At 47.0% G+C, this 26,741-nt stretch overlaps 1 protein-coding gene and 15 non-coding genes across 16 annotated transcripts; all 16 read right to left on the bottom strand.

Annotated features, from left to right (window-relative positions):
* Positions 1 to 536: 536 nt before the first annotated feature.
* Positions 537 to 609, bottom strand: Trnav-cac (transfer RNA valine (anticodon CAC)). The gene has a single exon. It is a non-coding gene; the product is annotated as a tRNA-Val (tRNA).
* An 80-nt stretch (positions 610 to 689) lies between these two features.
* Trnav-cac (transfer RNA valine (anticodon CAC)) lies at positions 690 to 762 on the bottom strand. The gene has a single exon. It is a non-coding gene; the product is annotated as a tRNA-Val (tRNA).
* Positions 763 to 4,505: 3,743 nt separating this feature from the next.
* On the bottom strand, positions 4,506 to 5,648 carry LOC119443401 (uncharacterized). The gene has a single exon (XM_037708387.1). The coding sequence runs from the start codon at positions 5,646 to 5,648 to the stop codon at positions 4,506 to 4,508; it is 1,143 nt and encodes a 380-aa protein (XP_037564315.1).
* A 167-nt stretch (positions 5,649 to 5,815) lies between these two features.
* Trnav-uac (transfer RNA valine (anticodon UAC)) lies at positions 5,816 to 5,888 on the bottom strand. The gene has a single exon. It is a non-coding gene; the product is annotated as a tRNA-Val (tRNA).
* Positions 5,889 to 11,371: 5,483 nt separating this feature from the next.
* Trnav-cac (transfer RNA valine (anticodon CAC)) lies at positions 11,372 to 11,444 on the bottom strand. Its single transcript has one exon. It is a non-coding gene; the product is annotated as a tRNA-Val (tRNA).
* Positions 11,445 to 11,524: 80 nt separating this feature from the next.
* Trnav-cac (transfer RNA valine (anticodon CAC)) lies at positions 11,525 to 11,597 on the bottom strand. The gene has a single exon. It is a non-coding gene; the product is annotated as a tRNA-Val (tRNA).
* Positions 11,598 to 16,629: 5,032 nt separating this feature from the next.
* On the bottom strand, positions 16,630 to 16,702 carry Trnav-cac (transfer RNA valine (anticodon CAC)). The gene has a single exon. It is a non-coding gene; the product is annotated as a tRNA-Val (tRNA).
* An 80-nt stretch (positions 16,703 to 16,782) lies between these two features.
* Trnav-cac (transfer RNA valine (anticodon CAC)) lies at positions 16,783 to 16,855 on the bottom strand. Its single transcript has one exon. It is a non-coding gene; the product is annotated as a tRNA-Val (tRNA).
* Positions 16,856 to 17,251: 396 nt separating this feature from the next.
* Trnav-cac (transfer RNA valine (anticodon CAC)) lies at positions 17,252 to 17,324 on the bottom strand. The gene has a single exon. It is a non-coding gene; the product is annotated as a tRNA-Val (tRNA).
* An 80-nt stretch (positions 17,325 to 17,404) lies between these two features.
* Trnae-cuc (transfer RNA glutamic acid (anticodon CUC)) lies at positions 17,405 to 17,477 on the bottom strand. Its single transcript has one exon. It is a non-coding gene; the product is annotated as a tRNA-Glu (tRNA).
* Positions 17,478 to 17,557: 80 nt separating this feature from the next.
* On the bottom strand, positions 17,558 to 17,630 carry Trnav-cac (transfer RNA valine (anticodon CAC)). Its single transcript has one exon. It is a non-coding gene; the product is annotated as a tRNA-Val (tRNA).
* A 233-nt stretch (positions 17,631 to 17,863) lies between these two features.
* On the bottom strand, positions 17,864 to 17,936 carry Trnav-cac (transfer RNA valine (anticodon CAC)). The gene has a single exon. It is a non-coding gene; the product is annotated as a tRNA-Val (tRNA).
* An 80-nt stretch (positions 17,937 to 18,016) lies between these two features.
* On the bottom strand, positions 18,017 to 18,089 carry Trnav-cac (transfer RNA valine (anticodon CAC)). The gene has a single exon. It is a non-coding gene; the product is annotated as a tRNA-Val (tRNA).
* Positions 18,090 to 18,169: 80 nt separating this feature from the next.
* Positions 18,170 to 18,242, bottom strand: Trnav-cac (transfer RNA valine (anticodon CAC)). The gene has a single exon. It is a non-coding gene; the product is annotated as a tRNA-Val (tRNA).
* A 5,000-nt stretch (positions 18,243 to 23,242) lies between these two features.
* On the bottom strand, positions 23,243 to 23,315 carry Trnav-uac (transfer RNA valine (anticodon UAC)). Its single transcript has one exon. It is a non-coding gene; the product is annotated as a tRNA-Val (tRNA).
* Positions 23,316 to 23,394: 79 nt separating this feature from the next.
* Positions 23,395 to 23,467, bottom strand: Trnav-uac (transfer RNA valine (anticodon UAC)). Its single transcript has one exon. It is a non-coding gene; the product is annotated as a tRNA-Val (tRNA).
* Between the last annotated feature and the right edge of the window lie 3,274 nt (positions 23,468 to 26,741).

Below are 26,741 nucleotides of genomic sequence, written 5' to 3'. Positions count from 1 at the left end.
ACGGACGTCCTCGTCAGCTACGCCGTAAATAAGCCAGTGAAGGCGTAACTTGACTTGCCTGTCCTGTGGGTCCACGACGACACAGCGCCGTCCCTTCACTTCCATTTCCTTCAAGGCTAGCAGCCGCTTGGTAGCGTCTGCATTGCACATGGTAACCGCCCAGACATGGTTAATCTGGTAGGCTCCGAGTGCGACAACTTCCGGCAGCATCCCGGCAAGAGCGAGGGCGTCCCTGAAATCTTCAACTCTGTAAGGCCGTGCTCGCACGTCACCATGCAGAAAAACTGTATTGGTAACGATGCGTCCTGTAGGCAGTTGTGGCAAAACAAAATGGTAGTCATCTTCTTCTTGTTTCCTGTTACCGCGGCTGGTAAGGGCCGCCATCGCCGCTCCAACGGAGCTCATGATCCTACGAACCGCACAGCACGGCTGCCGGAAGCAGAATCACACCACGGGAACCCAGCACGGAGTAGAGTATTTCGCTCCCCTTCTTCTTTGCGTATACGATCGCAATAGAAAAAAAAATGAGACAGCTTTGTTCCCGCCCGGGATCGAACCGGGGACCTTGCGCGTGTGAGGCGCACGTGATAACCACTACACCACGGGAACCGAGCACGGAGTAGAGTATTTCGCTCCCCCTTTTCTTCTGCGCGTATACGATCGCAATAGATATAAAAATGAAAAAGTTTTCTTCCCGCCCGGGATCGAACCGGGGACCTTGCGCGTGTGAGGCGCACGTGATAACCACTACACCACGGGAACCGAGTTTTTTTTTCTTTATTGCCGGTCTGTCACAGATACAAAGCATTCACCTTACTTTGGAGAGAAAAAACAGTGTTATAATGAGCATTATGTGTCCTTGTGTTAGTGCATGTATTAAAAACGCTTTAAGGTTACCAGTGTATCTAACACAGGTAACCAGTCTGGTGGCTCAACCTGCAATTTATACACATCTCTTATTTGAGAGACACTTTCAATAAAATACTGTCTGGCTGGTTTGGCGTCCACATCAGCATTTATTATGGCCATTCGTGTTTTCCAAATGCTGTGTAGGCTCAGAGTCATGATCATGTCATAGGGCACGCCATTTTCATTTTCAACCGGGAGAAAGCGGATACCGTAGGGTGATATAGTGAGTTCTTTTTTCAGTGTCCTCTGCAAGACATCCCAGTGGAATATTGCATCCCAGCAATCTAAGAAAATGTGTTCGATTGTCTCAGGCTTTGAGCAGATGAGACAGTTAACTGACCATGGTACAAACAGTCCTTTCTCTTTCAACCATGGTTTTACTGGAAGAGTGTTGGTGTGAAGCTAAAAGAAAAAGGTTTTAACTGAGGATCGGACTGTCATTCTTTTAACACGTTTAACACGTCACGTTCGGAGCCCACACAGTACATGGCACGATATAGAGGCACTGGTAACATAATGTCAATAACATCTTTGTATAAACGCTTTTTTGACACATTGCTTAGATACGCCATTGAAAATCTAACTTTTAGCATTCTAAACGACATAACAACCTCACGAAGAAAGCCGCGAACACATCTTTCTTTTCTGGTACTCGATACAATAAATTCAGCGATTACGTCACTCAATCGTAATTGCAAAATTGTTCGCAGAAATCCGTTCTTTTGGTCGCGCAAAAAATAAACCTTGATACAACTTGCTTGAGAAATAAATGCACTAAACTTAGTCCTCCGCTACGGACTGATCGAAATAAATTTGTTCTACTTGTTCTTTCCTATGTTGAACGCCACACGAACACTGCGAAGACTCTGTGTAACTTTTGCACGTTGGCACGAGACATACATAGCACTTGAAGAACATACCACACTTTTGCGACTAAAAACACGTTGCAAACTGTAGCGCGCGCGAAAACGGAGAAATCGCGCCCGCCCCATTTATCAGTTTGTTCTTTAACACGTTTGGTTTCTTCGTTCCAGTATTGGGTGGTATCGCGGTAGTGTTCTAAGGGCACTCCGAGATATTTGACTGGTGTCACAGTCCATTTCATGTTAGCGAAGTAATCTGGAGTGTTGACCCACGGTCCGTGCCAGAAGCCCAAACATTTTTGCCAATTGATTACACTGCCCGTGAGCGAGCAAAATAACTCTGCTTCTTTAACGCTTTCCTTAACGCTTTCCTTGTCGTCACAGAAGACTGCTATGTCGTCAGCATAACACAGTACTTTCACTTCGCTTGTGAGCAATCTGAAGCCGTATATTTTATCATTGTTGAGAATCTTTAAGCAGAAAGGTTCGAGAAAAATTGCGAACAATAATGATGATAATGGGCACCCTTGCCTGATACTACACTGAACGCTGAAGCTTTCACTAACAGTTTTGTTCACAATTATGCTAGCTGAACTGTGAGTGTAACACATTTGCACACCAGTAGTAATCACAGACCCAACATTAATATACTGCAAAAGACTAAATAGAATTTCATGGGATACGCGATCGAAAGCTTTTTCTAGGTCAAGTTGTAACATAGCCACCCGTTCTGAAAAATCGTCGCAGTATTCAAGTATACTTCTGGTAACATGAATGTTGGTAAATATCGAGCGTCCTCTGATTCCACAAGTTTGGTGAGGTCCTACCAAAACTGTGATCACGGTTTGTAATCTTTTTGCTAATACTTTCATATATATTTTGTAGTCAACGTTGCTTAAACTTATCGGTCGATAGGACGTGACCGATAAGAGCTTGACTGGGTCATCTGTTTTTGGGATTAATACAATGTGAGAGCACTTGAAAGATGGGGGCACTACATTTTCTTTATATGCTTCGGTTATTACACAATGCAGGGCTTTTGCCAGATCTCCTTTAAAAGCTTTGTAAAAAGAACTGCTTAAACCATCCGGGCCTGGAGATTTCCCTACAGTTAATTCATCAATTGCTTCTTCAATTTCACGCGCCGGTAATATCTGCTTCAAGACGCGTCTTCACATCATCGTCTAATCTTAGCATTAAGTGAAGGTACTCATTTTCAAAGCCGGTTGCAATTTTCATTTTATGACCTAACAGATTTCTAAAGTACTCTACAAAAGCAAGTTCAATTATCCGTTTGTCATTTGTTATTGCACCCTCATACTGTATTTCTTTTATTTCATTTTTAACGGCATAACTTTTTTCGTCCATTAACGAGCATTTGGTCGGCCTTTCTCCCAACCACAATCTTTCGCTACGAGCGCGAACAATGGCCCCTTTATACCTCTCGACATCTATAGCCTCCAGTTTGTCTTTTATTCCTTTAATTTCATTATTCAATGCCCCTGATTGTAGGCTTTCTGCGTTCAGCAAGTAGTCCAATTGACTACGGAGTACATTTTCCTTGTTTCTTTCACTGCGTCGCATTGCGTCGCATTGCTCCCTCGATTGCATTGATCTTTATTTCTTGTTTGAACAGCTCCCACTCAGCGATAAAGCTGTCCGTTTTAGACAGAAGTCTTTCAATACTTTCTTTTGCTTTTTTCATAAACTTATCATTGTCCAGAAGCTTGTCATTAAACTTCCAAAGTGCCCAACTGAACGACGGCCCTTTGCGCTTTGCTCCTAAGGAAATCATAACCAAGCTGTGATCACTGAACGAAACATGTTTGACGTTGTAATCTTGGCATAACGGCACTATATTTGCAGATATGTATACTCTATCCAAGCGTGCATGGCTTGCACGTTGGAAATGAGTCAACTGTGGCCGTCTACCGCCAGCTAGAATATGACCGATATCTTCGAGAGAGTGGTCCTGAACTATCGTGCTTAATTTCATGGCACTGTTGTCGCGTACTGGTTCGCTCCGTGCTCTATCGGCAGCAGAACACACACAGTTAAAATCACCCAGGAATAGAATTATCCTTTCGCTATTTAAAAAGGATGCAACGCTTTCAAAAAAATCGTAGCGCTCGGTTTCTCTGTTGGGCGCGTACAAACAAATGGCCCGCCACTTCAAAGCAGAGAACAAGAAATCACACACAACTAACCGTCCAGTTTTACACACAGTCACAGTCTCTACTACGATTCCTAGGGAGTTACGTAATAACAAGGCACATCCGCCGGACGACCCCACTGCATGACAAACACATACATAATAGCGTCGAGTAAATGGTTCTACCATGCGGTCTGTCTGAGCCTGGCTTTCGACTTTCGTTTCTTGAATCGCTACGATGTCGAGGTCATTCTCCAGTAAAAGACGGCTCACTTGATACTGTCGACGCCTTGAAGAAAGGCCTCGCAGGTTTAGCGTGCCTATGCTAAGGGGCTCGTCAAGTCTTACTGCCATTTATAAGAGTGATCAAACAGGTCGCATGGCGCTCACCTCGTTCTGTGGGACACTGAAAATTCACTCGTAGCTGGTGTTTCTGCGGTTGCCACGGGCGAACACACCATGAGTGCCTTATCAACAAGGCACTGGGGTTCAAGCCCCTCAGCTTGTCCTCCCTCACTTTTTGCATGCGTAGCGCCTGAACCAGGGGGTTGAGACAGTACAGGCCTCTCTGAAACAGGGGGCTACGAGCCCCCTGGAATGTGACGGTCCGGCGGTACGTTGGGTTTCGGCTTGAAGCTCGGGCGGCGCCCTTGGGACGCTTTAGTGGGTGGCTCGCCGGCATTGGGCTCGTTTGAGGCTCCATTCCCTGCTGCTGTTTCCTCACGTGTTCTTTTCCCTGCACCGATCTTCGAATCCGTCATATCAACGTCTTCGGACTTTTCCAAAGGGGTCGGATGGCTCATATTTTTTTCCACTGAGCTGCTGGAAGCACTGGTTGTCGTCACAGGAGACGGTACAGGTTGTACAACCTGCTTGTCGTTATCCTGTTTCTCGTCTGCATTGGGCGACTGGAGCGAAGGGGGCATTTCCTCCGACTCGGGTTCTCCGGTCTTGCTGGTGGCAACTTCCTCAGCTTCCAATTCATCCATTTGTAGCTCTGCATTGTCGTCCCACGCAGAGCGCCCTGTGACCTTCGCGTAAGTCCTCACGCAGTCTTCCTCAGCGTGGCCAAAGCGTTTGCACATCGCGCACCGAGGGACACGACATTCGCGTCGTATATGACCGGTTCCTTTACACCGTAGGCAGAGTGGAGCTCTTCCGGCCACTACTACCAACGTCAGGTCTCCTGCTACTCGTAGTTGATGTGAAATGTCTTCCTTGGTATACCCTGCCTTGAGTTGAAGGCTAATAATGCGCGTTGTAGAGCCTTTGTCTGATAAACCTTCCGTTCGCCATCGCTCTCTTGCCACTTCGGTGACCTTACCGTAGGGTGCAAGCGCAGTCCGTATGTCTTCGTCGTCTACGTAATGAAGCACCCAATGGAGCTTTAGTCGAACGTCCTGGTTGTTCGGGTCCACAACGACGCAACGGCGGTCCTTCACGGAAACGTCGGTTGCAGAAAGCAGTCTCTTCTTTGCCTCCGTATTCTTGAGCGTGACCGCCCACACGTGGTTCATTTGGTATGCCCCTAACGCTTCAACGTCAGGGAGCATTGCCAAACGCCCAAGAGCATCTCGGATGTCTTCTATACGGTAGGGTCTTCCTCGAACATCCGCATGAAAAAATACAGTGTTTAAAACAATACGACCATTTGGAAGAGGAGGCAAAATGATTTCGTAATCCTGGTTGGCACTGGCAGCATTCCTGTTACCGCGGCTAAACATGGCCGCTGACACCGCCCCAGAGGAGCGAAACATTCCTCGATCGTTCACGGCGGTGGCCGGAAGTGGAATCCCCCACCACCACGGGAACCGAGCACGGAGTAGAGTATTTCGCTCCCCCTTTTCTTCTGCGCGTATACAATCGCAATAGAAATAAAAACGAAAAGCTTTGTTCCCGCCCGGGATCGAACCGAGGACCTTGCGCGTGTAAGGCGCACGTGATAACCACTACACCACGGGAACCGACTTTTTTTTATTTATTGCCGGTCTTTGACAATGTACAGAACAAAATCTCAAAAAGCACAACTACAAAACATATTGGAAAACATGAAAGCCATCAGTCCAACATGGACTGGCGTTGTCGAATTAAAATTCTTTTAATGCTGTCAGAGGTTCTATCCTCGACAGCCAATCGGGTACACATTCTTGTGTTTTCTTTATTTCAATGAACCGAGACATACTGTCTCGAAAATAAATACGAGCCGGCCTAGCGTCTGGGTCGCAATGGTACCCAGCCATCCGTGCCCGCCATAAACAGTGGAGGCCATGGAGCATGATTAAATCGTATGGTACGCCGTCCTCATTCTTTATCGCTAGGTACCTGATCCCGTGCGGATTCAACGGAAACTCCTTCTTGCTTGTCCGTTTTAGGACGTCCCAGAAGTAGACCCCTTCCCAGCAATGCAAGAACACATGATCTACTGTTTCAGGTTGCTTGCAAATCAAGCAATATGAGCCCCATGGTACAAGGAAGCCACGTTCTTCCATGAATGTCTTCACTGACAGTGTTCCTGTGTGTAGCTTAAAAATTATGTTTTAACGCCAGTAGGCACCTCCATTCTTTTCACCTGTTTCAGAACATCCTGTCCTGTTCCTCCACTGTATACAGCTCTGTACAATGGCACTGGAAATACAATGTCGCATACATCTTTATATAATGTCTTTCTTTTCACGTCAGAAAGATAATCGAAAGAAAAACGCACAGAAAGAAAGCGCACACTATCGACTAATTCTTTAAGATAGCCGCGAATCGCCCCTGGCATACTATTAGTACTAACAATGAGTGCCGGCAAGGCGTCTCTTAACCTGAGCTGTAATACCGTACGCAGAAATGGATCACGCACATCTCGAAAAAACAAAAATCTATTGACAAGCTGTCGTACAAAAAGATGCGCCAAGCCCAGCCCCCCTTCCTTCACCCGTCTGAACAGGTTTGTTCGGCTACATCTTTCCCAGTTAGATTCCGAGATAAAAACGGCGAACACTCTATGCAACCTTTGTACATTTACCCTTGAACAAAACAACGTCTGCATGACGTACCACAACTTCGTAATGAAAAACATATTGCATACAGTTGCCTTTGCAAAAATGGACAGGTTGATGCCTTTCCACCTGTCTGCTTTCTCTCTTGTTTCTTTTATTTGGTTCGTCCAGTATTCCTCGCTGTGTTTGTAACTGCCCATGGGAACACCGAGATACTTGGTAGGGATTTTCACCCAGCTCACATTCGCCTAGTTGTCCGGGGCCGAAGACCACTCTCCGTGCCACAAACCTAGGGACTTACCCCAGTTCACTTTACTGCCCGTCACATCACAATACTGCTTCACAACGCGTATCGTTTCTGTTACACTTTCTCTGTTTGTACAACACACGGCTATATCATCTGCATATGCCAGGAGCTTGACTTCTGTGGCTGCCAAGCTATAACCTCGTATTTGCTCATTCTCAATTATTGCCAAACACATCGTTTCTATATAAATTGCAAACAAAAGAGGACTGAGGGGGTAGCCTTGACGCACAGAACGCATGACGTTAATGGGGGCTCCAATGATTTATTCACAATTAAGCGTGTTGTGCAGTTCTGATACGCCAACGCCACTCCCTCAGTGATGATGGCACCAACATTAACGTGATCCAGAATGGCAAACAAAATATCATGAGACACACAGTCAAACGCTTTCTCGAGGTCAAGCTGGAGCACTGCGACGCCGTCGTAAGTGATGTCACAGCACTCGAGCACGCACCGCATCGTGTGAATATTCGAAAAAATTGACCTCCCTTTGATCCCACACGTTTGGTGGTCTGCAACTATTTCTTTGATGACGCTTTGAAGTCTGGCTGCCAAAACCTTCATGAAAATCTTATAGTCAACATTGGTTAACGATATCGGCCTATAAGATGTCACGAGCCTAAGTTTCTCCGCTTTGTCACTCTTAGGTATCAAGATGGTATGCGCTTTACCAAAAGAAGGCGGCAAAGCTTTGTTCACATACGCAGCGTTAAACAGGTCTGTTAGCAGGGGCGACAGTTCTTTCTTGAAGGCTTTATAAAAACATGCGCTGAGACCGTCAGGTCCGGGTGATTTGCTATTGTTCAAATCATTTATTGCTTTTTCGACTTCGTGCTCTCTGATATTCCCTTCAAATAGGTCCTTCGTGTCGTCACTCAATCGCGGCATCCGACAGAGAAAAACCTTTTTGAACTCAACTACATTGGCTTCTTGATATGCAAACAGTGACTGGTAATAGTCTAAAAACGCTCGGCCTATGCTCTTATTATCGTCGACAAGCGGGCCGTTCCACGAGATCTTATCGACATGATTACGTCGACCATTAGCTTTTTCAAGTCCAAGCGCCCTTTTGGTGGGCGTCTCCCCCGCTACTAATGCGTTTGCTCTTGCGCGCACCATCACACCTTGATAGCGTGCTTTGTCCAACTGTTCAATTTGTTCTTTAATGGTTCGCATATCTTCCTTATACGCCCCTGGCTCTTCGCACTCCTGCGCTGTCCGCTGATTAAGTATCTTTCGTAAGTGTCGTTCTTTCATTTCCCTCTCACACTTTAAGCAGCTCGATCTTTCTATTGCTTTCATTTTTACCTTCTGTTTGAACCATTCCCATTTCTCTGCTATTGTTTCAATACATTCATCGCATACTTCCATAACGGCCTCATGAATTGCGTCTACAAATGGCGCGTCTTTTAGTAGTAAGGCATTCATTTTCCATTGGTCCCAGTTGAAAGATTGACTCTTGTTCTTCATTCCTATGGTACACATCACCAAGCAGTGATCGGAGAAGGACACAGGTGCAACAGAATAACTGTGGCACTTTTGAATCATGTCATGTGACATGTACAAGCGGTCTAACCGCACATGGCTACTGCCTTGAAATCGCGTATACATCACTTCCCTCTCCCCCTCCAGACACTCACATACATCGTCTAGTTCACTTTCACTAATCAGCCTAGACAATATATGACTGCTTTTATCGCGGATACCAGCATTATTCGATCTATCCCGAGCACTCAAAACACAGTTGAAATCCCCAAACAAAAGCATGCACTTTTCACTGCTAATATACTGAAAAAGATTGGAAAAAAATAATGCACGTTCTTCTACACCATTCGGCGCATATATGCATATGACTCGGAATTCAACTTCACAAAAAACAAAATCGCAAAATACAATCCTTCCGGATTGACATGAAAACACACTCTGTACTACAAGGTTTGGCAACTTCTTAACAAACAGGACACATCCAGCGGACGTCCCTACCGCGTGGCTCACGACCGCATAATATCTAGACGTGAAACGCCGCACCATGCTACCGGTCTCCTCCTCCCCGTATACCTTGGTCTCCTGGACAGCTAGAACGTCTATGTCGTGGTCAGTGACCAACCGTAGGACTTGACTTTGCCTACGGCTAGCCGCCAAGCCTCGCACGTTTAGTGTGGCAATACTGAGAGACGGTTCAGGTGCCATGCTGTACTAAAGAATGAGGTAGGCCCAGGAGCATGGTGCTTACCTCTCACGACTAGCCCTCGGCTAGCCGCCTCCGGGACCTTCCGGCTTGCCGGCGTTGTTCGTGGGAGGCGCTTTGTCGCCAGGCGTTCTCTCCGGCGGGATGCTGGGCTTTGGCTTGAAGCCTAATCGCCTCCCAAGAGGCGTCTTTGTCGGCGGCCCCTCGCTGGAACTCGTTGCACCCTCCTCTCGGTCTTTTGTCTCGTCGTGGGGTCGCTTGACTGGAGCGGGAGTCGTAGTCCGGTCGCTGTCGTTGATTCCCTCGTCTTGTTCCATTGCCGCCGTGTCGTCAAAGGGTGCGTCTTCACTAACGCCCCCCGTCGCCTGATCTTCTGTAGTCGCGACTTGTGCCGACGCACTCTGCATCGCAGCAGCCTCAGCCTCCTTGCCGTCTGCGTTCCCGGCCAACGCAGCACCGCTCGTCGCAAGTGGCACCGGGTCTCCGGCTCCTTTCGCAGCGTCCTCCGCCTCCACCACGTCCATGACGTGCTCCGCCGCAACGTCAGTCGCAGCAGGGCCCGTCACGGCGGCGTAGGATTTCACGCAGTCAGCGTCCACGTGGCCGAAACGTATGCACCGTGAACAGCGGGGGACTTTACATTCACGGCGGACGTGTCCCGTGCCCTGGCAACGCAAGCACTGCATGGGCCGGCCGGGAACAACTACCAAGGCCAACTCTCCGCCGACGCGGACCTGATGTGGAAGGTTCTCCACTTTAACGCCGCTCTTCAGCTTCAGCAGCACGGTCCTGGTGGTTGACGTCTTGTCCCCCATGCCTTGGACGCGCCACCTCTCCCGGCTTACCTCCTCCACCTTGCCGAAAGCCGCGAACGTCGTCCGGATGTCCTCGTCGGCCACGCCGTACAGAAGCCAGTGAAGCCTAAGCTTCACCTGCTGGTCCTGTGGGTCGACGATGACGCACCGTCGTCCCTTCACCTGGAGCTCCTTGTGGGCCACCAGTCGTTTTGTGGCGGTCGCATCCTTGAGGGTCACCGCCCAGACGTGGTTAATCTGGTACGCCCCTATGCATAGCACCTCCGGCAGCAAGCCTGTCGGCAGCAGGGCGTCCCTGAAATCCTCGACCTTGTAAGGTCTGGCACGCACATCACCGTGCAAAAACACGGTGTAGTGAAGAAGAGGAAGAAGTGCCCTTGCGTCTGTCGCTGTGCGCACCATCAGCGTTCGTGGACTGCCTCGATTGCGTGAGACGTCTAATAAATGGTCATATCACATTTGCTGGAGGTGCTGCTATCCCCGACCTCACCCTGGAACTTCGCAGCCGAACGTTGCCGACTGCTTCAGCCGCTACCATGCTCGAGCCTACCGACAATCAGCCTGCAGCTTCCGCCGCGCCCATCATTTGCGGCGCCGTCCAGCGGCAGCGGGACCCCCCCCCCCCCCCGTCTTCAGCGGAGCCGGTGAGACAGACGTGGAAGATTGGCTCTCTACCTATGAGCGCGTCAGCGCGAACAACCAGTGGGATGACCCGACGAAGTTACGTTCCGTCATCTTCTGTCTTGCTGACGTTGCGAACCTCTGGTTCCGCAATCATGAGCGGGCCCTCCAAACCTGGTCCGCTTTCAAGGCAGCATTCACGGAAGTCTTCGGCCGCCCAGCCTTACGAAAGCTCCGTGCTGAACAGTGTCTACGCCAGCGCGCTCAACAGCCCGGCGAGACAGCCCGGCGCCACTCGTCCTTGGGGCAGTTGAGGCAGAATAAACGGATATTCGTTGTCATCGTCGTTGGTCCTGTTACCGCGGCCAAAAGTGACCGCTGTCGCTGCCCTTGAAGAGGCCATGATCCTACGAACCATCACGCTCGGTGGCCGGAAGCAGAATGACACCACGGGAACCGAGCACGGAGTAGAGTATTTCGCTCCCCCTTTTCTTCTGCGCGTATACGATCGCAATAGAAATAAAAAAAGCTTTGTTCCCGCCCGGGATTGAACCGGGGACCTTGCGCGTGTGATGCGCACGTGAGAACCACTACACCACGGGAACCGAGCACGGAGTAGAGTATTTCGCTCCCCCTTTTCTTCTGCGCGTATACGATCGCAATAGAAATAAAAATGAAAAAGCTTTGTTCCCGCCCGGGATCGAACCGGGGACCTTGCGCGTGTGAGGCGCACGTGAGAACCACTACACCACGGGAACTTTCTTTTTTTTTCTTTATTGCCTTTTGCAAAATAAATACAGAATTTCGACACTTCACAATTGGTAAAAGTGCCCACCAGTCTTTGGTGTGCACGAGATTTTAAAACCGCCTAAGGTTCGCAAGGTCGTTTAACACACTAATCCATTCTGGCTTTTCGTTTTGCGCATCGAACACTTCTTTTATGTAACAGACACTTTCAATAAAATATTCACGAGTACTTCGAACATTTATGTCAGCGTGTCTAACAGCCATTCGGGTGCGCCACAGGCTGTGCAACCCTAATAGCATAAACATGTCGTATGGCACTCCTCCTTCATTTTCCGTCGGGAGAAAACGGATGCCATAGGGTGTTATGGGCAAGTCTTTCTCTATAGTTCGCTGCATGACGTCCCAGTGGAAAACGGCGTCCCAGCAGTCTATGAAAACGTGTTCAATTGTCTCTTCCTTGTGGCATAGTAAACAATCCACAGACCAGGGGACAAAATACCTCTTTCCTGAAGCCACGGTTTTACAGGTAGTGTATTGGAATGCAGCTGAAAAAAGAAAGACTTTGCCGATGGCCTGACAGGCATACGTTTTACCCTTTTTAGGACGTTTCTTTCACTACCCACACTGAACATCGATCTATACAGCGGCACTGGCAATACCACGTCAATTAGATCTTTATAGAGACGTTTTTTGGGAACGTGGCTGAGGTACTCCATTGAGAAGCGCACCTTCAGAAACCGGAATGCCCATATCACTTCTTTCAAATATCCACTCATAGGGCCACTGTTAACACTGCTAGATACAATGAATTCAGGAAGGGCCGTACCTAGTCTCAGTTGCATCACTCTAACCAGGAAAGGGTCTTTTTGGTCTCTTAAAAAGGCAAAACGACACACTATCTGCTTCAAGAACAGATGCGCCAGTCCAAGCCCCCCTGTTTTGACAGATCGAAATAAGTTTGTTCGACTCGTTCGCTCCCAATTGGATCCCCATACGTACACTGCCAGCACCCGATGCAAACGTTGCACGTGAACTCTAGTAATACACAATATTTGCAATACATAGCACACGTTGGCAACGGCAAACAGGTTGCAGACCATCGCGCGGGCAAACATCGAAAGACTACGACCACCCCATTTAACTGCTTTTTCTTGCACCTTCATTGTTTCATTTTCCCAGAATTGCCCCGCCTCTTTATAGTGCTCAAGCGGCACCCCGAGATACTTTGTCGGCGCAACGGTCCACTTCACATTCAAAAAGATGGGTGGGGTGCTTTGCCATGTTCCATGCCACACCCCTAAACACTTATCAAAGTTTATCACGCTACCAGTCATTTTACAAAAAGATAAAGCATCCTTTACCGCGGTCGCGACACTTTCTTTATCGCTACAAAACAAAGCAATATCATCCGCGTATGTAAGCAGCTTTACTTCCGTTGACTGTAAACGAAAACCTACAATAGTGTTGTTATAAAGAATCTTTCTGCAGAATGGCTCGAGGTACAACGCAAATAGTAGAGGACTTAAAGGGCATCCCTGGCACACACTTGAGCGTACGTGAAAGCTCTCGCCTACTTCCTTATTTATTATAAGGTTAGCGGTACAATTAGCATAGCACATCTTTACTCCATCGAAGAGCACCGAGCCAACATTTACATACTGAAGAACTGAAAAAAGAACGTTATGTGATACACGATCAAACGCCTTTTGCAGATCAAGTTGAAGCAATGCTACATGTTCACCCCACGCATCACAGCATTCCAGAATGGTTCTAGCAATGCGAATATTTGTGTAGATTGATCTTCCTTTGATTCCGCACGTCTGATGCGGTCCTACAATTCGTGTTATAACTCGCTGTAACCTCTTTGCCAAGATCTTAGTAAAGATTTTATAATCAACGTTAGTCAGCGCTATTGGGTGGAAAGACCCAACTGACAGCAATTTTTCTGAGTCTTCCGTCTTGGGAATGAGTACTATATGCGACCGCCCAATTGACGGGGGTGCATATTTTCGCCTATACGCCTCACTAAATACCAAAAATAAAATGAGCCTCACATCTTTTCTGAAGGCCTTATAGAAAGCCGCTCCCAACCCATCAGGTCCAGGAGACTTCCCCCGAGCTAAATCCTCAATGGCATCTTCAACTTCTTTTTGGCTGTTCGGTTCTTCCAGATATTCACGGTCTACGTCATCTAGTTTTGGCATGTTGACCAGGAACTCGCGTTCGAATTCTTCCGGGACATCGTTATTTCTTCGAAATAGTTCGCTATAGTGCTCGAGGAACGCTCTGTGTACTTTAGCTTGTTCGTCGGTGACTTCATTCTGATAACTTATTTTCCGAATTACGTTTTGCCTTGCGTGAGCCTTTTCGTCTGCAAAGGCTCGCTTCGTGGGCGTTTCGCCGAGCCATAGCTTGTCCGCCCTTGCTCGGATCACCGCTCCTTAGTACTTATCTTCGTCGATAAGCTCCAGTTGACTCTTAAGTTCGTTGATCTGCTTTGCGAACGTACCAGGTTTATCGGCCTCTACTCGGTACATAAATCCAGTTCTTGCTGTATTTCTTTCTCCTTTTTTCTTTCTTCGTACTTCATCACACTAGCTTTTTCTATTGCACAAATCTTTATTTCTTCTTTAAAAAGCTCCCACAAGTCTATCACGTCATCATGCCTTGCCAATAGCTGTCCGAACTTTTCCTTTACGCACTCAACGAACGATTCATTATGTAGCAGCTTGTCATTAAATAGCCACATCTTCCAATTAAACCGTGAAGCCTCTTTGCGCGTCCCAAATGTGACTAACACCAAACAATGGTCACTGAATGACACATGTTTAACGATATAACTGTGGCATGCTGGTACTAACTGCAATGAAACATATATCCTCTGCAGTCTCGCGTGGCTAGCACGCTGATAGTGTGTAAAAACTGGCCGGGTACCATTAGACATCACCTGTCCTATATCTTCTAAATTATGCTCTTGTACCATTGCGATCAAGCGCGAGGCACTCTTTTCCTTAACTGGAACATTTGTGACACGATCAGCCACTGCGCAAACACAATTAAAATCTCCAAGCATAATTATTTGTCTCTCGCACATCAAGTACTGCTTCAGCCGTTCAAAAAACACGTCTCGTTCATTTTCGGCATTAGGGGCATATACGCAGATTATTCGCCAACCAGAATCTGACATTGAAAAATCGGCTATAACAAATCTACCACTCTGGCACACGAACACATTCTCAACAACTATTCCTAAACTGTTTCTAATGAAAATAGCACATCCACCTGATGTGCCGAATGCGTGGGCAACACAAACATCGTACCTAGCTCGGAACGGCAGCACCATGCGGTCAGTTTGTTCCTCGCTATCTATTTTTGTTTCTTGCACTGCAACTACGTCTAAGTCGTTCTCCAAGAAAAGGCGACTCAGCTGGTACTGCTTCTTTCTAGCATTTAAACCTCGGACATTGATAGTCGCAATGCGTAGTGCTGTGCTCGAATTTATCGCCATAGATTAAAATATGTACGCCATGGTGCATACCTCTCGAGCAAAGGCACAACAAAACATCCGCGGCTCATTAGCGACAAGCCAACCTGTTCCCGTCGTCTGCGCTATTCGAGCTTCGGCTTGGGTCGCGTTGCCGAAGGCTCCACTCAATACCCTTTTTTGATCGTTCATGAGCATCGTCATAGTCCCAAAGAAGCCGCTGGGCGCCAGAGCTCGCGGCTACGTTGGCGGTTTCAGCACCGCTTTTCTGTCTGGTGGAATGTTGGGCTTTGGCTTCAATGATGAACGCCGAGTCACCACCGTTTTCGTTGTCGGTTCCCCAGCGCCAGCGACGTCTTGTCCGTCCGAGTCGTCTGTTGCAGCTTCGCGTCCTCGTTTGCTGACTGCGTCTCTGCTGTCTTCCTCCGTGACGTCCATGCTACTCAGTGAACTGACTAGCTGGCTCTGTTGAAGGTTCGCCCTCTTCAGTGCCTACACTGATTTTCGCAGGCACGTCCCTTACGTCGGTCTCTTCTACAGTGCACCGGTCTCCTTGCTTTCCATTATCTTGTGGATACAAGGGCGTGTCTATGGGTCGTATCTCCTTTTGGTTCACTTGTCGCGGCGTTCCTGCAGCTTCTTCCGCGTCAGCTTCGTCCATGACGAGCTCTGTGACGTCCGTTTTTCCCATTGGGCTTGTTACGCTTGCGTATGTCTTCACACACGAGCTCTCGTCGTGGCCAAAACGGCGGCACCGTGCGCAGCGAGGGACACGGCAGTCTCGCCGTATATTCCCCGCGGTGTGACACCGCAAACACACTGGTGCTCTTCCCGGAGCAATTAGCAGCGCCAATTCCCCACCGACACGAAGCTGGTGTGGGAGGTCATCGACCTTGACGCCTGCATGAAGCTTGATGCTCACCGTCCGCGTGGTCGTGGTTTTCTCCTGGATGCCATACACTCGCCACTTTTCTTTCGCGACGTCCGTTACAGTCCCGAACATTGCAAGTGCAGCGCGTACATCTTCATCGGGAACGTTGAACAACAGCCAATGCAACTTCAGGCGCAGGTCTTGATTCGTCGGGTCTACCACTATACAGCGGCGACCTTTCACTTTCATTTCACCTATAGCCAGGGCTTTCTTGACGCCTTCAGCGTTCTTGAAGGTGACGGCCCACACATGGCTCATCTGATACGCCCCTAAGGCTATCACCTCAGGGAGCAGTGCCAGATGGTCCAACGTATCCCGGAATTCTTCAACTCGATAAGGCCTTGCACGCACGTCAGCATGTAAAAATATGGTATTCAAAACTGTACGACCTGTGGGCAAAGTCGGTAGGATGACCTCGTAATCCTCATGTTCAGCTGGAGTATTCCTGTTACCGCGGCTATTCATAGCCGCAAACACCGCCCAATCGGAGCACATGATAACCACGTCCGTAGGCTTTCGCGGCCGGAAGTGGACTACACCACGGGAACCGAGCACGGAGTAGAGTATTTCGCTCCCCCTTTTCTTCTGCGCGTATACGATCGCAATAGAAATAAAAATGAAAAAGCTTTGCTCCTGCCCGGGATCGAACCGGGGACCTAGCGCGTGTGAGGCGCACGTGATAACCACTACACCACGGGAACCGAGCACGGAGTAGAGTATTTCGCTCCCCCTTTTCTTCTGCGCGTATACGATCGCAATAGAAATAAAAATGAAAAAGCTTTGTTCCCGCCCGGGATCGAACCGGGGACCTTGCGCGTGTGAGGCGCACGTGAGAACCACTACACCACGGGAACCGATTTTTTTTTATTATTTATTGCCGGTCTTTGACAATTTACAGAACAAAATTTCAAAAAGCACAACTACAAAACATATTGGAAAACATGAAAGCCATCAGTCCAACATGGACTGGCGTTGTCGAATTAAAATTCTTTTAATGCTGTCAGAGGTTCTATCCTCGACAGCCAATCGGGTACACATTCTTGTGTTTTCTTTATTTCAATGAACCGAGACATACTGTCTCGAAAATAAATACGAGCCGGCCTAGCGTCGGGGTCGCAATGGTACCCAGCCATCCGTGCCCGCCATAAACAGTGGAGACACCACGGGAACCGAGCACGGAGTAGAGTATTTCGCTCCCCCTTTTCTTCTGCGCGTATACGATCGCAATAGAAATAAAAATGAAAAAGCTTTGTTCCCGCCCGGGATCGAAGCGGGGTACTTGCGCGTGTGAGGCGCACGTGATAACCACTACACCACGGGAACCGAGCACGGAGTTGAGTATTTCGCTCCCCCTTTTCTTCTGCGCGTATACGATCGCAATAGAAATAAAAATGAAAAAGCTTTGCTCCCGCCCGGGATCGAACCGGGGACCTTGCGCGTGAGAGGCGCACGTGATAACCACTACACCACGGGAACCGAGCACGGAGTAGAGTATTTCGCTCCCCCTTTTCTTCTGCGCGTATACGATCGCAATAGAAATAAAAATGAAAAAGCTTTGTTCCCGCACGGGATCGAAGCGGGGTACTTGCGCGCGTGAGGCGCACGTGATAACCACTACACCACGGGAACCGACCACGGAGTACAGTATTTCGCTCCCCCTTTTCTTCTGCGCGTATACGATCGCAATAGAAATAAAAATGAAAAAGCTTTGTTCCCGCACGGGATCGAAGCGGGGTACTTGCGCGCGTGAGGAGCACGTGAGAACCACTACACCACGGGAACCGAGCACGGAGTAGAGTATTTCGCTCCCCCTTTTCTTCTGCGCGTATACGATCACAATAGAAATAAAAATGAAAAAGCTTTGTTCCCGCCCGGGATCGAACCGGGGACCTTGCGCGTGTGAGGCGCACGTGAGAACCACTACACCACGGGAACCGAGCACGGAGTAGAGTATTTCGCTCCCCCTTTTCTTCTGCGCGTATACGATCACAATAGAAATAAAAATGAAAAAGCTTTGTTCCCGCCCGGGATCGAACCGGGGACCTTGCGCGTGTGAGGCGCACGTGAGAACCACTACACCACGGGAACCGAGCACGGAGTAGAGTATTTCGCTCCCCCTTTTCTTCTGCGCGTATACGATCGCAATAGAAATAAAAATGAAAAAGCCTTGTTCCCGCCCGGGATCGAACCGGGGACCTTGCGCGTGTGAGGCGCACGTGATAACCACTACACCACGGGAACCTTTTTTTTCTTTATTTCCGTTTTCAACAACATACAGTAATACAAGTGAGAAATATTTCAAAAGGTAAAATACATCAGCTAGTCTTGAGCATGATGCAATTTTAAAAAGGCTTTAGTAACGCGAATTCATCCAATTGCGTCGCCCATTGAGGAGCGTTGACCGCAAAGTTCAGAACATCTCTTGTATAGATAACGCTTTCCATGAAATATTGTCGCGCTGGTCGTGCATCAATATCAGCATATCTATCTGCCATCCGTGTTTTCCAAAGTGCATGCATACAAAGCAACATAACCATATCACTAGGAACGCCCCCTGTTTCGTCATAAGGCAAGAATCGTATGCCAAATGGTGACAGTACTAAATCTTTTTTAATTGTGCGCTGAAGAATGTCCCACAAAAATCGTGCATCGTGGCAATCCAGAAATATATGGTCAATAGTTTCCGGTTTCTTGCATATTCTACAGTTTATTGTCCAGGGAACAAAAATACCCTTGCTTTGAAGCCATGGCTTCACAGGGAGCGTTTCTGTGTGCAATTGAAAGAAAAATGTTTTCGCAGAGCTTCGTACAGGCATTCGCTTAACTATTTTCAACACGTTTCTTTCATCACCCAAATAATAGTTTGCCCTATATAAAGGTGTCGGAAGAAAAACATCCACTAAATCTTTATACAACTTTTTCTTTCCTACAATGCAAAGGTATTCAAGAGAAAAATGCGCGCGAACAATGCGATCAGCAGCCACTACCTCGCGCAGGAAACATGGTAGTGCACCTTGTGTTGCAGCGCTGGTTGACACAATATAATCCGCAAGATGGTTCCACAGGCGTACTTGTATTACAGTTCTCAAAAATGTATCACTCTGATCACGCAAAAAGATAAATCTTGAAACTACTTGTTTCAAGAACAAATGTGACAGCCCTAGTCCGCCGTTCCGCACTGCATGAAACAGATTGCATCGACTTGTGCGCTCCCAACTGGAGCCCCAAATAAAAACTGCAAACACTCGGTGGAGTTTCTGTATTGTCATTCTTGTCATACTCAATACCTGCAATACATAGAATATTTTGGCCACTAGAAATGTATTGCACACATTTGCTCTTGTAAATACTGAGAATTTGTGACCGCCCCATTTGTGAGTCTGGTCTCTTACTCTATCAGCTTCCTCAAGCCAATAACCAGTCGTTAAATTATGGTGTTGCAGTGGCACTCCAAGGTATACGTTTGGCGAATTCGACCATTGCATGTTGCAGTACACCTCTGGTGTGATTGGCCAGTTTCCATACCAAATGCCGAGACTCTTTGTCCAGTTGACAGCACTTCCTGTGGCTTCACAAAAGGCTGTAGTCTCTTTCACTACTATTTCAACACTTTTTATGTCTGAACAAAACACAGCAATATCGTCGGCATATGCCAATACTTTGACTTAATTATTACAGTATCGGAAGCCTTGAATAGTGGGGTTCTGAAGAATCTTTAAACAGAAAGGTTCTACATACAGGGCAAATAACAATGACGAGACTGGACATCCTTGGCGCAGACTAGAGGTAACTGTTATACTTTCACTAAGTAGCTTATTTATTACTAGTTTAGTGGTACAGCCTTCATAAGCCATTCGCACACCATCTAGAATGACAGAACCTACATTGGTGTGTTCCAGTATTAATAGTAAAATTTCGTGCTTAACCTTATCAAACGCCTTTTCAAGCTCTAACTGTAGCATGGCAACACGACCTTCTTCGGCATCACATGATTCAAGTATGCTTCTGGCAACGTGGATATTAGTGTATATCGTTCTTCCTTGGATTCCACAGGTCTGGTGAGGCCCAATTAGTATTTTAATTACTTTTTGAAGTCGCTTAGCAAGCACTTTCATGTGAACTTTATAATCAACATTTGTGAGGCTTATTGGTCTGTAAGCCTCTACAGAGCGTAACTTCAAAGGATCATTGGTCTTTGGAATTAGTACCATATGTGTCATCCTAAATGATGGGGGCATCCTTTTCATTTCGTAACACTCATTTATTACGCGGTGCAATACTTCTGCCATTTCTGCTTTAAAGCATTTATAGAAAGCTGCCCCTAGTCCATCTGGTCCAGGTGATTTACCAAGGCTTAAGTCATCAATTGCTATTTCAACTTCTTTCACGCTAATTGGTCTTTCTAGCTCCTCACATAGTTCTTTTTCTAATTTAGGCATTAGTGGCAAGAAGTTATTTTTAAACAGCTCGGTGTTTTCTTTCTTATGATTTAGTAAGTTACGGAAGCGCTCAACGAAGGCCATTTCAATGATATTACTATCTGTGGTAACACGGTTGTGATAACAAATTTCGTTTATTTCTTTTTTTACTGCATGCCGCTTTTCATCGCCTAGCGCTCGTTTGGTGGGCGTTTCCCCGCACCAAAACCGCTCTGCGCGTGCCCTGACTACTGCGCCTCGATATCTTTCAATGTCAATTGCTTCTAGCTTACTTTTAATTTCTTTTATTTGCTTTGCAAACAAACCCGGCTTGTAGTTTTCCGTTACAATCATAAATTCTAGCGTGGTATAAAGTTCCTTTTCTTTCTCTTTTTCTTTTCTGTGTAGCACACATGCTCGGTCAATCGCAGCAAGTTTTATCTCTGATTTAAAGATTTCCCATGAAGCTGAAATGCTACCTGACTCATCACACAAGTTATGTATCTTTTCTTTTAGTTTTTCAAGAAAAGGTTGATCTTGTAATAATATATCGTTGAACTTCCAAGTAAACCAATTAAATTTGGAAGCTTTTTCTTGTGTGCCCACAGTAACTGCTACTAAACAGTGATCACTGAAACTAACACATTTGACGTCATAGTCAACAAATTCAGGCAAAAAAAGAGCAGGCACATAAATACGGTCTAACCTGGCATGGCAATCACCTTGGAAGTGGGTGTACGTCGTGCCGTTTCCAGAGACTAGTACGCATCCTACATCTTCTAGGTCATGTTCATTTACAAATTCTGTCAAATACATCGCACTTTTGTCTCTCGCCAGTAACTTTTTACTTCTATCCTCTGGTCTTTGCACACAATTAAAGTCGCCAAACAGGATGACATTTCGGTCACACTTTACATACGATTGTATAGTTCCAAAAAATTCACGTCTTTCTTGGGGTGTATTAGGCGCGTAAACGCATAGGGCCCGCCATAACATACCACAAAATCCAAAATCCAACACAACAAACCGGCCACTCTGGCATGCTATAACTGCTTCTTCAACAATATCTATAGAATTTCGATATATTATCAAGCAGCCTCCAGACGTACCCACAGCATGCGACACGCAAATATTAAATCTAGCTCTGAAAGTTTCCACCATTCGATCTGTTTGCTCTTGGGTCTCGATTTTTGTTTCTTGTACGGCGATCAGATCCAGATCATTTTCTAAGAGAAGGCGACTTAGCTGGTATTGTTTCCTGCGGGCTGACAAGCCACGCACATTTAAGGTCGCTATGCGTAAAGGAAATTTTAGTTTGTTAGCCATATTAAACAGGTTTTACAATACTTGTAGTACTCACATCGCCGTTCGACAGGATGGTAGGCTCCGACATCGTTTTTGTTGCTGGTGGGTTTAGAGCCATCTTGTCACATAAAGAGGCCCGATCAGTGATCGGACTGTTCGAGTTCTCACTACACAAACAGTTCCCTCGCTAAGGCGGGGGCTCTGTGGGCGTCGGTCTCCGGTCGGGTGGTACATTGGGCTTGAAATGCGTGATGCTGCGACGAGAGTGCCCGTCTTCGTAGGTGGTTCCCCTGTGCTCGTCTGGCCTTTGTTCTGTCTGTTGTCTTGGGTTTCATCACGGGTACGCTTCGCTGCAGCGCTGGTAACTGTTTCCATTGCGACCTCGGGAGCTTCCGTCACTTCAATTATATCTTTTGAAGGCATAGTCGTATTAGCAACGTCATGTTGACTAGCGGGCTCTTTGTCTGTGTTAGTTGCCGCGGCTACGGGGCCTTCGTCTTCGTTGGTGTCCTTCGTGTTCGTATCTTTCTTTACGGGTGGCTTTGTCTCAACAGTTGTCACAGCGGGGTCTTCATGCTCATCTTCCCGTGTAGCTTCCTTGGCGTCATTCAGGTCCATAATATGTTCCGACGTATCATAACTTCGCGGTGGTCCTGCTACTGATGCATAAGATCGCACGCACATGGTCTCATCGTGGCCATAGCGGCGACAATGGCCACAGCGTGGGACACGACAGTCTCGTCGCATATGTCCGATGCCGTGGCACCGGAGGCAGAGCGGTGCTCTGCCCGGAACAGAGACAAGCGCTAGGTCTTCCGCAACTCGCAGTTGATGCGGCAAGTCGTCCGTACTCACGCCCACCTTCAGTTGTAAGGTCACTGACCTCGTTGTAGTATTCTTCTCGTTACAGCCTTGAACACGCCATTTATCTCTGGTGACTTCCAGGACTTTGCCGAATGGAGCCAATGCAGTGCGCACGTCTTCATCGGGAACGCCATGCAAAAGCCAGTACAGCTTTATCCTTAGCGCCTGGTTGCACGGATCGACTACAACGCAGCGTCGGTCTTTCACAGTGAAGTTCCCAGCTGCCAGCATCTTTTTCTTGGCTTCGTTGTCACAGAACGTCACCGCCCATACATGATTCATTTGATAAGCACCTAGTGCGACCACTTCCGGCAGTAGCGAAAGTTGCTCGAGTGCATCTCTAAAATGGTCGACCCTATACGGCCTGGCTTTCAAATCGGCGTGTAAAAAGACAGTGTCCTTCACAGTCGTACCTGAGGGCAAAGTCGGCAAAACAATTTGGTAGTCCTGGCTAAACATCTCGGTTGACCTGTTACCGCCGCCTCGGGGGGGCGGCTATACCTGCTCCTTGGGAGCTCATGAGACGCACGTCCGCACGCTACGGTGGCCGGAAGTGGAATCCACACCACGGGAACCGAGCACGGAGTAGAGTATTTCGCTCCCCCTTTTCTTCTGCGCGTATACAATCGCAATAGAAATAAAAACGAAAAGCTTTGTTCCCGCCCGGGATCGAACCGGGGACCTTGCGCGTGTAAGGCGCACGTGATAACCACTACACCACGGGAACCGAGCACGGAGTCGAGTATTTCGCTTCCCCTTTTCTTCTGCGCGTATACAATCGCAATAGAAATAAAAACGAAAAGCTTTGTTCCCGCCCGGGATCGAACCGAGGACCTTGCGCGTGTAAGGCGCACGTGATAACCACTACACCACGGGAACCTTTTTTTTTTCTTTATTGCCGTTCTTTGACAAAGATACAAACACACATACACATGAAGCGAATATGATATTTACAATGCTCTGGTGGTATAAACGCCTGCCGTCAATTGGCTGGCGCACTATGTTAAAAACGCTTTACACAGACGAGTACATCTAACAAAGTTGCCCATTCAGGCTTAGCTAGTCGTGCATTGCAAGCCTCGCGCAAGAACAAAATACTTTCAATAAAATGCTCCCTAGCTGAGCGAATAACCAGACGTTCATGCCTGACATCCATGCGCGTTTTCCACAGGCTGTGTAGAGTCAGCGCCATAAACATGTCATAAGGAACACCATCTTCACTCGCAATTGGAAGGAAGCGGATGCCGTACGGTGTGACAGGTAAATCCTTTTTCAGTGTACGTTGCAGAATGTCCCACAGGAAAAGTGCGTCCGAGCAATCCAAGAAAATGTGTTCTATTGTCTCGGGTTTCCTACACAAGATGCAGTTTATGGACCACGCCACAAAAAGGCCTTTTTGTTGTAGCCAAGGTTTGACGGGAAGAGTTCCAGTATGCAGTTGGAAGAAGAAAGTTTTGACCCCAGACCGCACTGGCATCCGTTTCACTCGCTTCAATACTCCACTCCTGTGGTCGCTGAATACATAGAACGGTACAAAGGAACCGGCATGCAAATATCTACTAGATCCTTGTAGAATTTTTTTCCTTCCAACAATAGCAAGATAATCAAATGAAAAGCGAGCACACAAGAATTCCACGGACCAAGCTACCTCCCGTAAAAAGCCGCGGAGACTTGCACCATTTGCCGATCTTGAGGATACGATAAACTGAGGTAACACATCTCGTAAACGTACTTGGCACACTGTTCGCAAAAAGGGATCCTTCTGATTTTGCAGGAAAATAAATCTCGAGACAACTTGCCTCAAAAACAAATGCACCAACCCAAGGCCCCCAGACTTCACCGATCGAAATAAATTCGTGCGACTGGTTCTCTCCCATGTGGATCCCCATATAAAAACAGCACATGCTCTGTGTATCTTTTGGATGGTCATTCTTGACACGCACAGTGCTTGCAGCACATACCAGATTTTCGAAAAAAGAAAAAGATTGCATACTATTGATCGTGCGAAAATCGACAAATTCCTACCTCCAAACTTTGTTGCTTTAACTTTAACTTGCTCTACTTCTTCTTGCCAATAATCATTTGTATCACGGTAGTGTTGTAGCGGTACTCCAAGGTACCGCGCAGGTGTCACGGTCCACTGCATATTTTCAAAAAATTCTGCTTTATCGTTCCATTACCATGCCAGATTCCCAATGATTTGCTCCAGTTTATCGCACTTCCGGTGACCTTGCAGAATCTGTTTGCTACCTCTACTGCATTAGAGACGCTTTCCTTGTCTCGACAGAATAGGGCGATATCGTCCGCGTAGGCTAAAATCTTTACTTCTCTGGAGGCCATCGAAAATCCCCTTATGATAGTACTACTAATAACCTTTAAGCAAAATGGTTCAATGTATAAGGCAAAAAGTAAAGGCGATAAGGCACATCCTTGGCGCAGAGCGGACTTAACTTCTATCCTAGCCGTTGGCTGTTTGTTAACTATTAGTTTTGTAGATATCCCATCGTAACACATTTTAACACCTCGCAGAAGAACAGAACCTATGTTGGCATGTTCCAAAACAAGAAAGAGTGTTTCGTGCGACACTCTATCGAACGCTTTTACCAGGTCAAGTTGCAACAGTGCCACCCTATCTGAGAAAGCGTCACAACTTTCCAATATTGTTCTCGCTACATGTATGTTGGTGAAAATAGATCGTGCTCTTATGCCACAAGTCTGGTGGGGCCCTACTAATTGTTGTATCACATTTTGGAGTCTCTGTGCAAGAACCTTGGTGTATATTTTATAATCTGTGTTTGTGAGACTTATCGGGCGGTACGCCCGTACCGACAACAATGCGTGAGTGTCTTCAGACTTGGGTATCAACACCGTGTGACTCTGACGAAAAGAAGGAGGGAGCACACAGTTCTCATAAGCTTCCGTAATTACTTTATGTAAGGGAATGGCTATGTCCTGCTTAAAGGCTTGGTAGAAAGCGGAGCTGAGACCGTCTGGCCCTGGCGTTTTTCCGGAGCTGAGCGAGTCAATCACCCATTTTATTTCTTCTACAGTGATTGATTCTTCAAGCCTTTTCGTTACTTCACCCTCAAGGCTTGGCAATAGTGGCAAGAATTCATTTTCAAATCCTTCTTCCCGAATAGGCTCATGCCCTAGCAGTTCGCAGTAATGCTCATAAAAGGCCCGGCGTATGGTTTCTTTGTCTCGTACAACCACACTGCCATATGTTACGGCTGTTATCTCATTCCGCGAGGCATAAGCTCGTTCGTCACCGAGTGAACGCTTCGTCGGCTGTTCGCCGCACCATAACTTTTCCGCGCGTGCTCGTATGACCGCACCTTTGTATCTTTCAGCTTCGACTAATTCCAACTGGGATTTAATTTTCTTTATTTCTTTCGTATACCTTCCAGGGCTATTATTTTCTAGGCATAAATAAAAATTTAGATTCGTTTGCATTTCTACTTCTTTTTTCTTTTCCTCTCGTCGCAAGGCACCGGACCTTTCTATAGCGAACATTTTGACTTCTTGTTTAAAATGCTCCCACGCTTCTGCATGACTTTTGTGTTGTGTTTTGAACCATACTTGAAGTCTATCATTAACGCCGATCAAAAACGATTCATCTTCAAGGAGCTTCACATTAAATTTCCACAATTCTCAGTTGAAAGCAGTCGACTTTTTCGGGCCAACAGCAAAAATAACTAAGCTGTGGTCAGAAAAGGAAACATGGCTCACTTCATATAGATTACACTGTTAACAGGTTTTACTCTTTTAGGGAGTTTTAGGCTCGTTGCATAACTCACACCCTAATGGGAGCACAAGAAACTCCATCAGAATGGAGTTTTTATTCACACCCTTGTTGGAATTTTTTGGGGGTACCATGGGAGTTTTGTATAGTTCCTTTAAAAGATATCGCTGCTGGCGTCTTTATGAGGAAAGTTAGGAGTTTTTTATTACTGCTTTGAACACCGGGACTGTGGGAGGTTTTATGAGGTACCCTGGGTGCATTTATAGGTTTGCTTGGGTATTTTATTTTGCTTCTTTTGGGAATTTAAAGGAGAAACGATGGGAGCTATTACGAACGTATTTTCCGAGCGGCGTAGCTTCTTGAGGGAGTTTTTAAGGATGCCTTTGGGAAATTATTTTTACTACTAATGGG

The sequence above is a fragment of the Dermacentor silvarum genome, chromosome 1 (assembly GCF_013339745.2).
Source record: "Dermacentor silvarum isolate Dsil-2018 chromosome 1, BIME_Dsil_1.4, whole genome shotgun sequence".
In the NCBI taxonomy this organism is placed as follows: domain Eukaryota; kingdom Metazoa; phylum Arthropoda; class Arachnida; order Ixodida; family Ixodidae; genus Dermacentor; species Dermacentor silvarum.
Note: the sequence above shows the minus strand (reverse complement) of the source record. Positions and strands in the feature narration are given on the sequence as shown.

What these genes read in the sequence shown, in the direction of transcription:
- LOC119443401 (XM_037708387.1), bottom strand. Translation starts at nt 5,648, where the DNA reads ATGTTTAGCCGCGGTAACAGGAATGCTGCCAGTGCCAACCAGGATTAC.